Source organism: Pholcus phalangioides, unplaced genomic scaffold (genome assembly GCF_987345545.1).
Source record: "Pholcus phalangioides strain wild (caught in Gottingen) unplaced genomic scaffold, Ppha-v1.0 ptg000011l_1, whole genome shotgun sequence".
NCBI lineage: Eukaryota > Metazoa > Arthropoda > Arachnida > Araneae > Pholcidae > Pholcus > Pholcus phalangioides.
The window spans coordinates 13,865,295-13,881,120 of NW_028301604.1; the positions used below are offsets into that span (position 1 = coordinate 13,865,295).

Consider the following 15,826-nt stretch of genomic DNA (forward strand, 5'->3'; position numbering starts at 1 on the left):
GACAAGAGTAGATGGTAGATGGTCACAGTTATATGAAAGTTGCCTAGCCATAATCATGAGTTTTTCATTCGAAAATATAAAACATAACAAGCTCTAGATGCCTACATTGTCAAGTAATTATAGAGGCATTTAAATGAATACAAATATAGAGAATTTTTCATAATTAGGAGAGAATGAACATGTAATAGAGGATGTACTTCTAGGTACTATTCAAATGAACAGGTAAGATGCTGATGCGTCACAGACATGGGTGCGTCTAGCCGTTGTAGAGGTGACGCTCTTGAGAATAGCTTATTGAGTTTCTTTTGAATTCATTTTCTTTTATCTAATCTGATGAACATGAGACCACTTCAATAAATTGCCAAAAGTTCCATAGTCCGCGAAATCAATGTTTACCGCATTTTTTTTTTCTTTGTTCCCATGGCTTTTCCAAGTGGGGCGATTGCGGGCCGTGGCCGCACCAATCGAAGGCCTTCTTTTCCCTTTTTTTGTGTGTTGTCTGTATGAGAATGTAAAGAGACAAGGGTGTGAGAAAAAAGGGACGAGGGTGGAGTAAAATCAGGAAACGGACTCCGGTCTGGGTCATGTACACAAAAATGGGGATAAAGCCTCGGGTTCCAAACTTTGGGAATTAAAATTGCTGCTGATTCAAGACAAGGCAGTTCGAGCTCCAAAATATTTTCTCAAACGCTTTTTATTAGTTCATAAAATATTCATCTTTGATTTTTGTCTAGACTTCTGCATTGACAGTTGACAAGATTCTAAAATGGGCAACTTTTTGATGCATCCAGGCAAGACGATATTATTATTTATTATTTGATTTTACTTTATAGTTCGATATATTGCTGATTCTCATTTCGTTACAAAAAAAATTCTTCTACTATGATAGCATCAATTTTTTTTCTCAACAAAAAAATGCCATGAGAAAATTCATGGGTTTTTTTTGTTGAAAAATAAAAAAAAAAAGATAAAAGGGTTTCTTCAGCGGAATCGCAATGAATTTGCTGTATCACTTATGCAGTAAAATATGTGCGCTTGCCTATCAATACCTCCTTAACGATAATAAACATAGCGCGTGTTGAATTCGGCAGCTAGTCGAGTAGAGTCAAGTAGATCTTTGACCTTATCTGAAGGAGAAGCCGATATGCTGACATCCCTTCATAAGGAGGTGCTACTCGCTGTACTATTATATGTTTGTTTTTAAAACAAACAAATGGATTCGGACTTACTTTATTTTCAGGATTTATCATTTATTTTTATTTTATGGCAAAAGAATAGGATTTCTTTTATCTTCGATCGGATTTCTGCTTTAATATCCACCTTTGTTTAAAAATGATGAAACCAAACTTGAACAAATATAAATTTTTGTTTCTCTGTGTTTAAATTTTAATATTTATAAACTTAGTTGAGTATTTCTCACAAACACTAATTAATTAAGTTCAATATTAATTTAAAATCCTTGATGGTTTGTTACTTGAATAGCAGACATTAATATGGTATGAGGCTTAACCTCAGCTGATATTCATTAGTTTAATTACATACTTCAAAATAGAATCTTAGTAAGACACAACCATATATTTTTTTATGGGAAATGTATTAATTATTAGAAGAGTTGATCCACTTTGCCCAAGAATATTTAGAAGACACCAACGAATAAGGCAAATACACAAAATAATACACAAAATATATATAAATTTGTGTATTTGCCTTATTCGTTGGTGTCTTCTAAATATTAATTATTAGTTTTTTTTTCTTTCGTGATTTATGCTTTTATATTAGGTTGTTGTAGTTTGGTTATATTGGCATCCATATTTTTTATGGGCATCTTTTTCAGCCACCTCGGTGGGTAATTTACTTATTGCCTTTGTGTTTGTATTTTTATAAAAGGTTAAAATTCTATCCTACTACATTTGCATAAATGTATACTACTTTGAGTTATGTGATTGGTTTATTTCCGAAAAGTAAAGTCGGATATCATGAAGAACTTTATTATATCACGAAGTAAACTTTACCATTCAACCCTTTATCTACTGGCGGTACTTTAAAGTACCAGGTTAGATAATTTGTTATGTACTGACTAAATGTCTGAAAAACAATTTATTTTTTGTCTGTAATTAGAATTAACATAATCTACCAAATAATTTATATGATAATTATTTATACTATTATCATTATATTTTTATTTTTATTTATATTCACACACACACACACACACATTAAAAAAAACTTTCCTTCTTATTCTACTTTTCATGAAGTGGTAGATAATGAGTTGAAGTAATGGAGATCTTTATATCCCTCATAACTAATAATCACCCAAAAATAAATCAACAGGTTACATTATGCTGCATTTTATGTAGAATAAAAATAATTTTGCCTACAAGACGAATACAGCCTACAGTACTGTCATACAATCGCTTCGACTCATACAAAGCTTCGGAGTTTTTTTCGTGCGTTCCAAGTCGAATGTTTGCTTGTAATTTGAAGCAGATACTTTTTATTATAACTTATATTTTGTTACACTTGTTATATTATATATTATATTATATTATGTCATGTCATGTCATGTCATATTATATTATATTACATATTTATATTTTTCATACTTATGTTATTTCTAGCAGATGCTTTTTTGTTTATAACTGAGGTTAATTGCCGATTATTTTAGCAGAGCCTTTAAAGCATAATTTACGATTAAGTATACCTACGAAATATACCTACTTTTCATACTGTTGTAAATTCGCCTAACTCGAAATGAAGTTTCGCATTATTGGAAATTCGGTTTCTTTTTTTAATTAGTGGGTAATATTTCATCAGGTATTTTATGTACTGCAAATACTCTACTTTGATCAAAATAAAGTATTTCTTGACCTTCAAATAGTACCTTTTTAAACAACCATCTGCAATAAATATTCAATTACCGGGATTTCTGGAAGAAACCCCCCATTGTCTTAAGTCCATCACTAGCGAAAAATTGCCTAACAACATCTGAAACGGAACAGAAATGCCGCATCGCACGCAAGCGCTTGTGAAATATTTCTTTGATAAAATCTGAAGTCGGTGAGTTTGGTAGCGAATATTTCCTCTCGATACGGTAAAAGTTCTTGATTTTTAAAAAATTGTATGTTTTTTAAAGTTACATGAGGACATTTAAATTGTTACCCTAAACAAGTCTCAAGTATATACCTTTTATTGCTAAGACTTAAAAAAAAAATTAAAAATGCGCATAAGTGCCACTTGCCTAAAAATAGAGCTTTCAAACATGCAAACGCATGACGCTTCTTCCGGAAATTACAGTAATTCTCTATTGATATATAAATACTGCTGTGACCATCACACACGATACTTCGAAAAGCTGATTTGGATTAAACTTCAAAATTTTTAATTTCAGAAAGGAGCCAGTTATTTATTTTATGTGGCCAAGAAATCCAATATCCATGCATCTTAATTTTCATGCTACGGGCATTTCCTTATAAGACGCACTGCGTTCATTTTATTCAGAACTTGATTTATTGATAAATTTTCAGAAAATAAAACGTTGCGTTTCTTCAACATATATCTTCTAAATATGTGATGTGAGAGAGACCGATTCAATGTAGTGACGCTCTTCATTAAGAAATATGAACTTAATTTTGATCAAAATGACAATTTCAGAAACATTTTCTGAGATGTAAGACTAGCTTTTCGCTGTAGGTTTGTAAAAAAAAGTTAAATATTTATTTTCAAACAGTTGTTTAAGTTATATAACATGAAGGAATAAAGAGTCCTTCGTAAATAAACTTTTTGTTTTTATCGTCTAATGATAAGTAAACATTTTTATCTCTTGTTAAAACAACTACAATTTCTTGCTTAGACCGCCCTTTTCCTGTTTTGTTTTTATCTCATTGAGAGTTTTACTATTTGCACTAATAGTGATAAGTGACGAAATAGTTAAAAATAGACGTGACAGAGCTATTCTCACGTGAAAAAAAAAAGCTGATTCATTAATAGATTACTTAATACAATACTTCATTTTTAAAATATTCTGACAACAACGGAACAAAAGAGTGCTTTTTCTAACCTCAACGCTATATGTAATCACTAGCTGTTACCCGGGGCTTCGCTCGCGTGGATTTGGTAATCCGAAAATTCTTCCCTGAGACCCCTTTAGGGAGTGAATTTTGAAAAATCCCTTCTTAGCGAGTCTTTGCATAATAAAATGAAGATAGTGACCAAATTTCAAATTTATATTTTCAGCGATTTTCACTCGTCATGATTTCTCTATGTAACCATTGAACCCTCTTATGACCCCCGCCCCAGGGGTCAAATTTTGTAAGACTCCTTCTGAGTCGGTCTTTACATCATAAAATAAAACTACTGACCAAATTTCTTAAATATTGCTCCAGTGGTTTCGGCTCGGCATGATTTCTCTGTATAACCTTTGAACCCCCCCCCCCAATGACCCCCCTTAAGGGTCGAATTTCGAAAAACCCTTTCTTGGTGGGTCTTTACTTCTTAAAATAAAACTCCGACCGAATTTCATATTCATAACTCCAGTGGTTTCGGCTCGGCGATGATGAATCAGTGAATCAGTCAGTCAGGACATGTCATTATACTGTATATTATATAGATATACAGGGCGCATATAGGTAAAACAATTTTCCCGCATTTAATGCTTTTTCCCCCCCAACTTTCCTCCGTTTTTCGAATTCGAATATCTCAGTGAATATTTCACTTAGAAATATAGAATTTCTTTTGTTGGACTCAGGAGAGACAGGGCAGCAACTTTGTAATTTGGTTCTTGAACACAGGGTGTCCGTATAAAAAGCTAACATTTTTATTTTAATAACTATACAAAACACCCCTTGCAACATGAATGACATATCTGTGTACTACACGTTATTTGGATATTTTTTCTAATTGAAAGCATTCCTCCAGGATCAGGGCCGGAGTAACCTATACGAAGTCCCTAAGCACTAAAGTGATTTTGGTGCCCCTCCCCTATTTTTTACCTTAACGCATACTCCTCCCCCGTGATAATTAGATTTGTTTACAATTTTCTAGTATATATATAAGTATGCAAATATTTTGATAAGCAAGTAGTTTGGGAGGTTCAAAATAATCATTTTGCCCATAGCCTATGATCCCACAGCTGGGAAGTCCCGAGTGTCGGGAAGACCTCATGACAATTTGATCTGGTTAAAATTTTAAAGAGAGTGAGTGTGCAAATTGTATGGTAGTGTAGCTGCATACAAGGTGTCCTTTAAGAGTTAATGTGGCCTTTATCTCCTCAACCATCCGTGGTAGAGATGATTTCCGTTTAAAAAATGCGCAAAAGATGTTCAAATGTTACCCTGTACCAGTTTTGAGAGTGAAAATACAGTGTGTAACAAAATAAAAAAATCTAAATTTTTATATGGCCTCCCGTCCTCTAACTTCCAATTATAACGTTGCTGCACTGTCTCTCCAGAGGCCAGCAAAAAAATTCCAAGTTTACAAGTACAATATTTGCTGAGATATTCGACCCCCCCCCCCCACGTGCTTATTTTGCTTAATGGTTAATCCGGCCATGTCCAGGACCAACGGTTCACCAGTAAAATGTCATACGCCCTGTTACCTATGCATCCTGTATAAAAAAAATAGAATTCATTTTAGTATAAACATTTTGACAGCGTTATCTATTCTGCAGTAATAATGCTGTTATTGCAGCAGACTACGATTTATATGTATTTTTTACTGATGAAAATATATAAGATTACAATTTCCCAACTGCAGTAGGTTAGGTGACTTTAAACTAAAGAAAATATTAATTATTTACTTATTCATTTTTTTCAATTTTTTTCTAAATATACTGCCAAGAACACTTTAAGAAAAAATAAATGAAATTTATATCGTCAAACTTTATACCTGTGAGTTACATTCTATGCATATGATTACAATGCGTGACGAAATATTTATGACATAATAAATTTCAATTGAAGAATTCTGATACGTGTTTTCTTACTGACGCATTCTATTTTCTATTTCCCGAACTGCAAAAAAGTTTCCAAACATGATTCAAGGTATACATCCCGAATGTGCCGTGTAGAAGATAAATCACAACGAAGAAACTGACCAATAGGGAATGTAGATATTTGTTATTCTGACAGACTATGACCCATTAAAAAATGCAGAGTCACCAGCGTTGTACTTTCTTTAGAATGTTCACACATTCTCCCGAGAAACCTCGGTTTCAGATCCCACCATTCGCTGCTATAGCACTTGACGCGACAAGGCTTTCCGCGCCTTAGCACGTTCTATGTCAGCGAAGTTTCTGACGTGAAACACAGGTCCCGGAATCTAACAACCTTCAAATGCCACTCAAATTCAAATGTCAGCGGACTGGAACCACCATCATTCCTTGCCTGCAGTTTCCATTGAATCTGCTCCCCATTCCCATCGCACATTTCTATACAGACGGGCTTTCCTCCACTTTTCCTGAAAGGTTTCGAACTCTTGCCCTCCTGCGACAATTAACGTCTAGATGACACACGGCTTTTCGCTTTTCAAATCCTTGTCGAAGGGGGAGCGCAGACGAAAAAAAAACAAAACACAAATGTAAAAAAAAGAAAAAGAAAAACTATAGTGAGAAAATGGAACTTTGACAAGGTCTTATGGAACAAATCCTCTTGCGGTCGGCTCTTTACGTTCACCAAAAATTGTCAGAGATTTGCAATAGAATTTATAGATTATTGTTCCGACGTCCTGTCTTTAGTTTCCAATTAGTAACAAAGAAATAAATTTATTTTAATGGCTTCCGCCCTTCCCTTTAACTCTTATACATCCGAGTAATTACCAGATTTCGTTTCCCGTAAGTAATGATGTATGAGGGTTGAAATGGTGACGAGAGATCCTACGATAAAATTTTTACCTGCCAGTTAGAAGTAATTGTCTTGGACCGCAGAGATCTCGTTGTTTTGGTTGTTAGGCTGGTGAGTATCCTTCTCGAAAAAAGCATTAGGCCTAGGATTCAATATTGAAATTAATAGTATTACTTAGAACAGGAATCACAATCAAATTTAACTGGGTAGATACTTTACTTGATGGCTCTTTCGCTTACCAAAGATCGACTCCTATGCAGGGTGTGAACTTTCTACTTTTCTACCTCCCATATATATATATTATCATCAAATCTATCCAAAAATTACTTAACATTTTGGGGTTTATGGAATTACAACTAATCTTTTAAGTACAACTGCAAATATCTTCAAAATTATGATTTCATAAATTTTTTATGGTGAGGATTTTCAAAGGAAAAAATTCAGAAAAATGCGCTGGTAATTCAACCAAAATAATGGTCATGATCTGGTGGTTGACGGACTGTGGACCGCTGGCTTAGAACATTGAAAGCGAAACTTTAGTTTGTGTACCCTCTAGGAGCCTCATTGGCATATGCACAGGAACCCCCCCCCCAACCCCCCCCCCGAGCCGAGATTACAGTGTTGTTTTGCAGGAAAAAACGTAACCTTAGAAGGAAAAGAATAATGAACCCCCCCCCCCCCCCGAGAAAATCCTGCGTACGCTTATGAAGGGTATGATCACAGTATAAGAATCTCTGCGCTAAAAGATAGTAAGTAGGATGTGATTTATTGGACTGCTAAGCTTAGTACGCACTCGTATTCGAATTTAGATTGATCTATTGCAAAAGACTTCTATAGTCGATCTCGTTTATAAAGTTCCCGCTCATAACATTTTCCTGCTTAGTACGACTCATTTTCGTGGTCTCAACTCTAAGTAATTTTCATTAAGATTTCCCGTTTAAAGTGTTTTCCCACTTACAAAGGTTTTTTTAATGACGGTTTTTTGAAAAATGTTATAAGTGGGATCTACTGTATTTGTTGCAGTGAAAACTTAATGTCTAAAACTTTGCCCGAGTATTAAAAAAAAATTCAAGAAGCATTATGTACGAACTATGTCTGAAAATTTATCCTTTTAAAAAGGAAAGAGAAATGCATACAATTTACCGTGCGTAGATTACTTCTCACAAAGTTTTCGTCATAATTATGGTGAATACGCCGATTATGTTTATTCATTTATCTACCTGTAGCAGAAGATTCAATAATACAAAAAAAATTGACGTATAAATTGAGAAAGGTGTGCTCTGGAAAACAACAGTTCTCCTCGTCGAAATCATCTGACATCAGCTTCTATCAACGAATGCGCACGAATTTCCGATTGAAAGACCATGTCATTTTTCCCCTTCGTTTCCGTTTGTAGATAGTAGAAGATAATACTATACCACCACTCAAAAGATAAATTCACTTCTCTGCGAGAAAAAGAACAGCCCACCCCTATATACCCTTTATTGCATTTAGAACATTGTTACGAAGTAAAGTCGGGAAATAAAAGAAAAGATGGAAGCATACGCATTTCCCGTTCGGTCCGGTATTTCGGTTCTATTTTACAGCCGCAGATCGAATTACTGTATTGGATTCGTCTCGGTGCAGGTTATTTCACGAACGGGAAAAAAGCTGTTGCCGCTGCCAGCACATCATACAGTATATGGGGGACTAGAGTGAGTGATGGTCTTTCGATTGTACACGTGAAATCCTTGTCTGACGGAAATAGCCACTCAGCAACCCAGTAGCAGCAAAAGAAAAAAAAAACACACGCCGTGAAAGAACACGCTTTTTTTTTCCTCCATTTATAAATTAAAAAAAAAAACGACTATAAAGTATGGGGGGGGGGGAATATTTTCCCATGAACATGTTTAATAATCTTTCATAAATAAAGTTTGTTGAAAAGATTTTCGTCTAGTTTTTCCAGAACTGAGTGTTCTGGAACTGTGCCGAGCGCGGGTCAGGGCCGTAACTATGATTTTTGCCCCCCGGGGCAAACATGCTTCAGCCGCCCAGCACAAACATTATTTTGCCACACCTACAACTTTAATATTCTATAATTCTACAATGGTGTTCTTTGTTCCCATATAACACTGTCAACCGGGGTAGTGGCCCCCCCTAGTTCCGGCCATGCTGCGGGTCACTTAAATGATCTGAAAAAGTGCCACCTATTTCATTTTAACAGAATTAAGTTTCAGGTCACAGGCCACATCAGATGACTAAGAGGACCGCATTTGGCCAGCTGGCCCTGGGATGAGCATGTATATAAAATTATAAATTCCAGTATTTCATCACTTTGTAGATTGAAACCGGTAAATACAATGAGACCACTTAACGCTACAACGATAATCGATATAACGATGAATTCTTCTACAACGATATTTTTGAAATCTTGTTTGGAATCGCCTATAGTCTAATGTTAAACTCCTCTCAATACAACGATATCTTTTACTACGATAAACCTCTCTATAACGATATTTTTTGAGGAGATTTTGAAACCGCTATAACGATATTTTTTCACATTTCGCTCAAAATATCGTTAAATATATTTTTAAAGTCGCCACATATTTCGTTCTTCTGATGGCGTTAATAACATTGGTATTTGTCACCACATGATCACCGAAAGTGTTGATGAAGTTGTTTGTTTTTCTGTTTTCTGTGAAAGACGCATAAGGGCGATGCGGTGAACTACTATTTATACAAGGGCAATACATCTCACTAATATTATTTATCTACTAATCAATTAGAATTTGTTGCGGTGAATAAATACTCAAAAGCGCATTTATTGGTGATAACAACAACGCCGATTGTGCGAAAAAATACCAACAATAGTATAAATTTGGTGGCACTTGGTGGTAATGGAAGCCTCTCGATATATAACGATAATCCCCCTACAATGATATTTTGCTTGGTCCGCAGAATATCGATATATCGATTCACTGCAATAACTTACAACAGTGGATCCTAACAGTCAAATCGGATCGGTAGTGCATCGAAAATATCCCAATTACAATTTTGCTCACTCCCTTTATGCTAAATAAACTCGGTGATTATCATTAAAGTAACGCTTTATTAAAAATGGTCTGAAATAAGAACCACTGTTTCAAACATGGAATTCAATAGATATATTCGTGAAGTAATAGCATTTGGTTTGGTAAATTAAATAAGTTGACAAAAAATTTGCCGAGATGGGGACAATTGATGCCTTACACGAGAAAAAGCAGAGCAAAAGCAATGAACACATAACAAATGTTTGAAATGAATAAAAATAAAAATTGTGTTGTTCGAAAGATTCTGTTTCTCCAACAGATTGAAGTGTTTCTGTATGATTAATTCGCAAATGGCAAAATCCATATGCACTACGCCAGTTGCCTCTCCATTCACCAAACGTCACTGTGTAGTACAACAAATATATACTTCACCACAACATTATAACACCACTGAAGCGGCTACTTCCAGGGCCGTAACTTGAAACTTAGTCAGCTAGGACAAGCACGCATTTCGGCACCCCAGTGTTATGTTTGAGGAGCGGTTAAAAGGTCCCTTCTGGTCCGACACCCGAAGCAAGAGACCCCTCTTCCTTTCCCAGGTGTGACCCATAATGCGGCCAAACAAAAAAAAAACAATGTCGATTCAATTGATTTGTGAATTTCATATATTATATCAATAGAATAAACTGCCGCTTCAATGCTAAATAAACTCGAAGAAAAATATTTTTTACATATTGCCACATTATAAAAGTTAATGCGATAAGAATTTATATAAACTGTAAACTTGGATTTAAAAAGATGAGGGCATTATATGCACTGCCGTCTTAACGCATGGGCCCACCCGGGCACGGCCCGAGGCCCCAAGAGAAGAGGGGCCTCACAAAAATGGAATTTCAGAGAATTTTCCTGGTAGGGCCTCAGAAAAATCAATTCGCCCGAAGGCCCATGACGCTCTTAAGACGGTCCTGATTATATGGCTTGAAAATTCGAATGCATGAAAACGTAGGTGGGTTTGTGTGGAAGTTTTTCCGGAAATTTTAAGCTTTTTCTCATCAATTTATTTAATTGATGCATATGTTGGGACTTCCAATATGATAAAAACAAAAGCATTGAAGGAGAGGAATATTATTTGCTTGAGATTCTTCAATCTTGGAAATATTTGACCAGCTTCTTTCAGTACCATATATAAACACAAGCTGTGCTATTGTCTGATAATCCTACAGTGCAAGACGTAATTATAAGACACTCTTATATTTTAGTAAAATCACAAGAAGGAACAAAGTAAAAAATATCAAAAATTTCAAGCTGTTTTATGACAGCAAAAAATAACTATACCAAATATTGGGAATTTAAAAAAATATTTTTACGTTATTTTATGGTAAAACAAAAAATGTAGTATGGACAGAATTATAAGACACCTACGGATTTTTGAGGGAAATGTAAAATAAAATTCAAACAAATTACATATAAAAACACGAGAGACATCATTCCAAGCCTGTGATATGGCGGCTTTTAGATGTTCGATAGAAGAAAATTGCCTCCTACCTGCGTATACTGATCTGCAAAGGATTCCCCACAAGTTTTCCATGGGGTTGAGGTCAAGGGAACGAGCTGGTCAAGAAAGATTACTGATATTTTCTTGCTTAAAAATTGCTTTGTGTGACCCGACACATGAATTTGGCGCATTATCTTGTTGGAATATGCGATACTCGCCACAAAAAAAGAACTTTATATATACCAACTTGCTCCTGCAAAAGTTCTACGTAGATTTTTGAATTCATCCTTGAGGGTAGAAAAACTACATCAGTCTTTCATTGGGCAGAAAAGCTCCCCAAACCATCACCGAACCACCACCCATTTGACGGCTCATTAATTGCGGCGTTGCAGACCGCAAAACATACCAATATGAATGGAAACCATCTGGACCATCAAGATTGATTTTTTTTTCATCAGAGAACAGAGCAGAATACCACCGATGAGTCCAAGGCATGGTATGTTTCGCGAGAGTCAAATGATCCTGTTTGTGTTTCAAAGTTAATGGAGGTTTTTTTTCTTGATTTTCATGAATTTGATGTTACTTGTAGAACTTAAAACTCTAGAAATTATTCGCTGTGAGCACTGAAGCTGTAAGGCAGATTTTATATTTCTGGATGACATTTTGCTCTTTAATGCTAGAGCACAAACAATACGCTTTGATGGGGCAGACAAGCATGGAGTGCGCCCAGATCGTTTTTCTACAAAATCACATATTCCACGGTTTAAAAAATTTGTGACGGCACATCAAGAACATCCAATTTTACTTGCTATATACGTTTTAGAAACACTAGTGCCACGCAATAGCAAAATTTCACTTTTTTGCAGCACTGTACCCCGTGGAATTTTTTCTACTGATGAGGGAATATTTGTAAAGAGGGAATATTTTTATTAGTTTGTTATCCAGTGACGTAAAAAAATGAATTGCATAAAGTGACGCAGCGCTACACTGCTGTAAAATGGTAGAAATGTGAAAATGTCTTATATTTCTGTCCCAATAATTTCTTACTGCAATTCACAAAAATACTAAAATATCAAAAACTATTTCTCGGACGTCCTTGCAATTTCACTCACAATTGTACACAACATGAACAATATATATAATTGAGTTTCATTATTGTGTGGAAATATTATTATTTTTTTTTTTCGCGAACATTCGTAGCGTTGAATTTTTTTTTATTTTGACGATGTTTGTGCAATTATATCGCGAACAAAGACTTTCATTTTTAGGTAAGAAATTTTCACTTCGAATTAAATGTTTGTTTTATGTAGCTTTCCGTGATCCGTAGTACTTGAAAAGAATAATAACCAGTGCCAGTGGTTCCTCTAAGTTTACATCTCATTTGTGCTTGTATAAGGGATTTAAAAAAAATGTCGTCTGTATTTATGTTCCAATTTATTTTGCCTCAAGTATTAACATTTGCATTTTGTTATTATGGTTGATTTCGCAATAGTCTTCTTAATCGTAAACCGACCCTTTACGATTTTGTTTTGATGACTGAACCTGTTTTGGGGTGGTTGGAAAGAGTCGACGAACCGATTTATCTGTTTTCACGTGAAAATATACAAAATTGTTGCTAAACACGAAATTTACCTTGTCTAAACGTTCATAATTTCAATGAAATCATCGATTGTAAGTTTCCACATCACGAACGTAAGTTTTAATTTCATTTAGCACTTTTTATAATCATATACATTGTGCTGTGTGGGTGCATGTGTGGTGTAGCAGTAGTAGGTAGGGGCTCGGGGATCCATGATGTTCTTAAGTCAGCCACCTCGTTGGGCAATTTGCCTGTTGTGGCGTTGTATTTGTATTTGTATTTGTATTTGTATATACAAAGGCTTTTGGAGCATTTTTGTGGGGATATAAGAGTAAAGATAGCTAGATCACCACCAACGCTAAAGACGTTCATGTAAAAATTATTTTGTTTATTAACCCGGGCACGAATTTTCCATGCATTTATATCTCCATTATTTTCTCTCGAGACATAATCGTAGGACCACATTCAGGATGACCATTGATGTCCATTGTCCAATAGCTATTTCCTAAACCGTTAGTCTCAGACGTAACTTTCAATTGAAACAAATGTTTAAAATATTGTCATTTCTTACAAAGTTATAAAAGTTAACATTTTATACAGTCCCTGTGTTTTAAAACTGTGACCAAGCTATAGGTAACTAAAGTTGAAGCACTTTTTTTGACCGGGATTACATTAAAAATTTGATAAAAATCCTTTTATAAAACTTGAAAAATGCAACCAATAAATCTATTGGTAACATTTGTTCGAATGTAACCAATTTGCTTATTGGTTGTTTTTTTCAAGTTTTGTGAAAGAACTTTTATAAAACTTTTATAGTGTAATCTCGGCTATACTAAAACTAAACTTAAAAAAAATATTCATTTACGACGAAAACTGACCGACTTATATAGGTAATTAAGTAAGAGTCATACAAAATAACTACAGATAAAAAAAAATCTGACTAATTTATTCATCAGAAGCAGCACCCCCCTAACGACTATTAATGCTATGTCATTTAATTAAATCTCAAGAAATTCTTATTGGTTATTATAATATAAAGTTTTATTTGGTCCCGTAGAGCTTGGTCGGAATGTTTCATTTTCTGGTGAGGAATACGCTTAAAATGTACTATGTACAATGTTTCATAACAATGATGCGTTTTGATTAAATTAATTTTGAAAATTATTTTTTTTTATATTTAACATGTAAAATTTTGTAAATTTTTCAAAGATAATAATATTTTTACTTCAATGGCTTCTAAGATTATGTATGAATTTGAATCTTTTTGTGAGTAGAAGTTGCAACTAAGACTTGACGGTTTTCAAATCAGCAGTTGGACAACGATAAGAGTGGACACCACGTGAAGAAAATAATGATATCGAAAAATAAAATATTATGAAAATTTTTCACTTGAATTGGTATACAGAGTATTTTGTAGTTTGTTATATCAAAATCAAAACAACAATAAAACTATGTGATTAAAAAAAAGTACTGCGAAACCTCAACACAACAAATACAAAGACCGCAACAGGCAAAAACCCCAACGAGGTAGCTAAAAAAAATATGAGCGTAAAAAATATGGCTGCCAAAGTATACAGAGGGTATATGGTATCCAAAGTATACAGCCAGCAATCCATAAAAGAGCTAATATAAATAATTATGATAAAATATAATACACGCTACCAGTAAAAAACAATGGTTGTCTTATCTAAGTATGGATAGCTTCTCGATTTATTCCAACGTGAATATCGTATTTATTTTTAAACGTGTCTATTGTGGTAGAATTCACGGCTCACTGGGGGTAAGCTATTCCATTTATTCACAATCCTATTAGAAAAAAATTCCCTGCGACACCACAATTTGGAGTTGCCGCTTACTAATCGATACTGGTGCCTCCTTGTCGACGCATTCGATCGACGGTGTATTATAATAATTCGTGGTCTATCCTATCCTCTCATTGAAAATGTTAAACACCTCGATCATATGCCCCTCCAACACCTGCGTTCCTCCAACATAAACATATTCAAGAAATCAAGTCTTTCTTCGTAGCTCAAGCCTTGTGTGCCAACAAGAGCACGCGTAGCTCTTCTCTGAGCCCCCCCCCCCCGACCATCCTATGTACGTCCCTCTGTAGGAATGGTCTCCAAATGAAGGTTTTCAACAGCAACAGCTGGCTGATGCGAATATGAATTCAGGAAAGAAAGAAAATTCAACTGCCTCTACGGGGAATTGAACCTACGTCCTCTCACTTGCCTGGTGAGCGCACTAGACTACAAAGGCAATGAACACCAATATTTCTTTAGAGCTCGTGTGCGCTTAATGGGACCATACGTGGACGGTCAGACCTTTTTCTTTCTTTAACGCGCTGCAAAACAATGTTCAGAAAACTTGAGTCGCTGGTCAATGAGAACTCCCAAATTGGTGATCCTAGCCGCACCGGGAATATATATACCATTAAATATATGAGATCTACTGTTGCAGCTAGGACTTGAACCTGTATCGGGTAAGGCTTTACCGAAGAAACCTTATGCCTTAACCAAGAATACTATCATATCAATCTAGAAACTACTGTATGCAAATTTTAAAGGGAGAGATGGTAATAAGAATCTTGTTTGTTATGAAATCGAAACTTTCAAAAATATAATAAAAACTCTGATACTGTATTTATGAAAATTAGAAATGTGTAGATAAATCATTTTTTACTCTTACACCCACTGACAGGTCTTTGCGATATTTACTATGAAACCATGTCCTCAATAAAAAAGAAAAAATTACTTTTTACGTAAAGAAATGAAATAGTAAAAAAAGAGAAAAAAACCCCGGAAAAATTAGATTAGTTCAGGAGAACAATATAAAACATGCAAATATTCATGATTGCTATTCGAAGACTCCGTCCGTTCTGTATATGCATAATAGATCCGATGATTCC

At 34.9% G+C, this 15,826-nt stretch overlaps 1 protein-coding gene across 2 annotated transcripts in view; it reads left to right on the forward strand.

The window, feature by feature from the left end:
- Positions 1–629: 629 nt before the first annotated feature.
- Positions 630–15,826, forward strand: part of LOC149080090 (acidic amino acid decarboxylase GADL1-like) — a 44,175-nt gene continuing 28,978 nt past the window's right edge. Inside the window, exon 1 of one of the 2 annotated variants that reach the window (XM_089239071.1) lies at positions 630–791. In XM_089239071.1, coding sequence (XP_089095197.1) covers positions 767–791 — 25 coding nt within the window. In that variant the 5' untranslated portion in view covers positions 630–766. Of the gene's footprint in view, positions 792–12,865; positions 13,032–15,826 lie in introns of those variants that run through there. The other variant, XM_089239072.1, reaches the window with a different exon arrangement.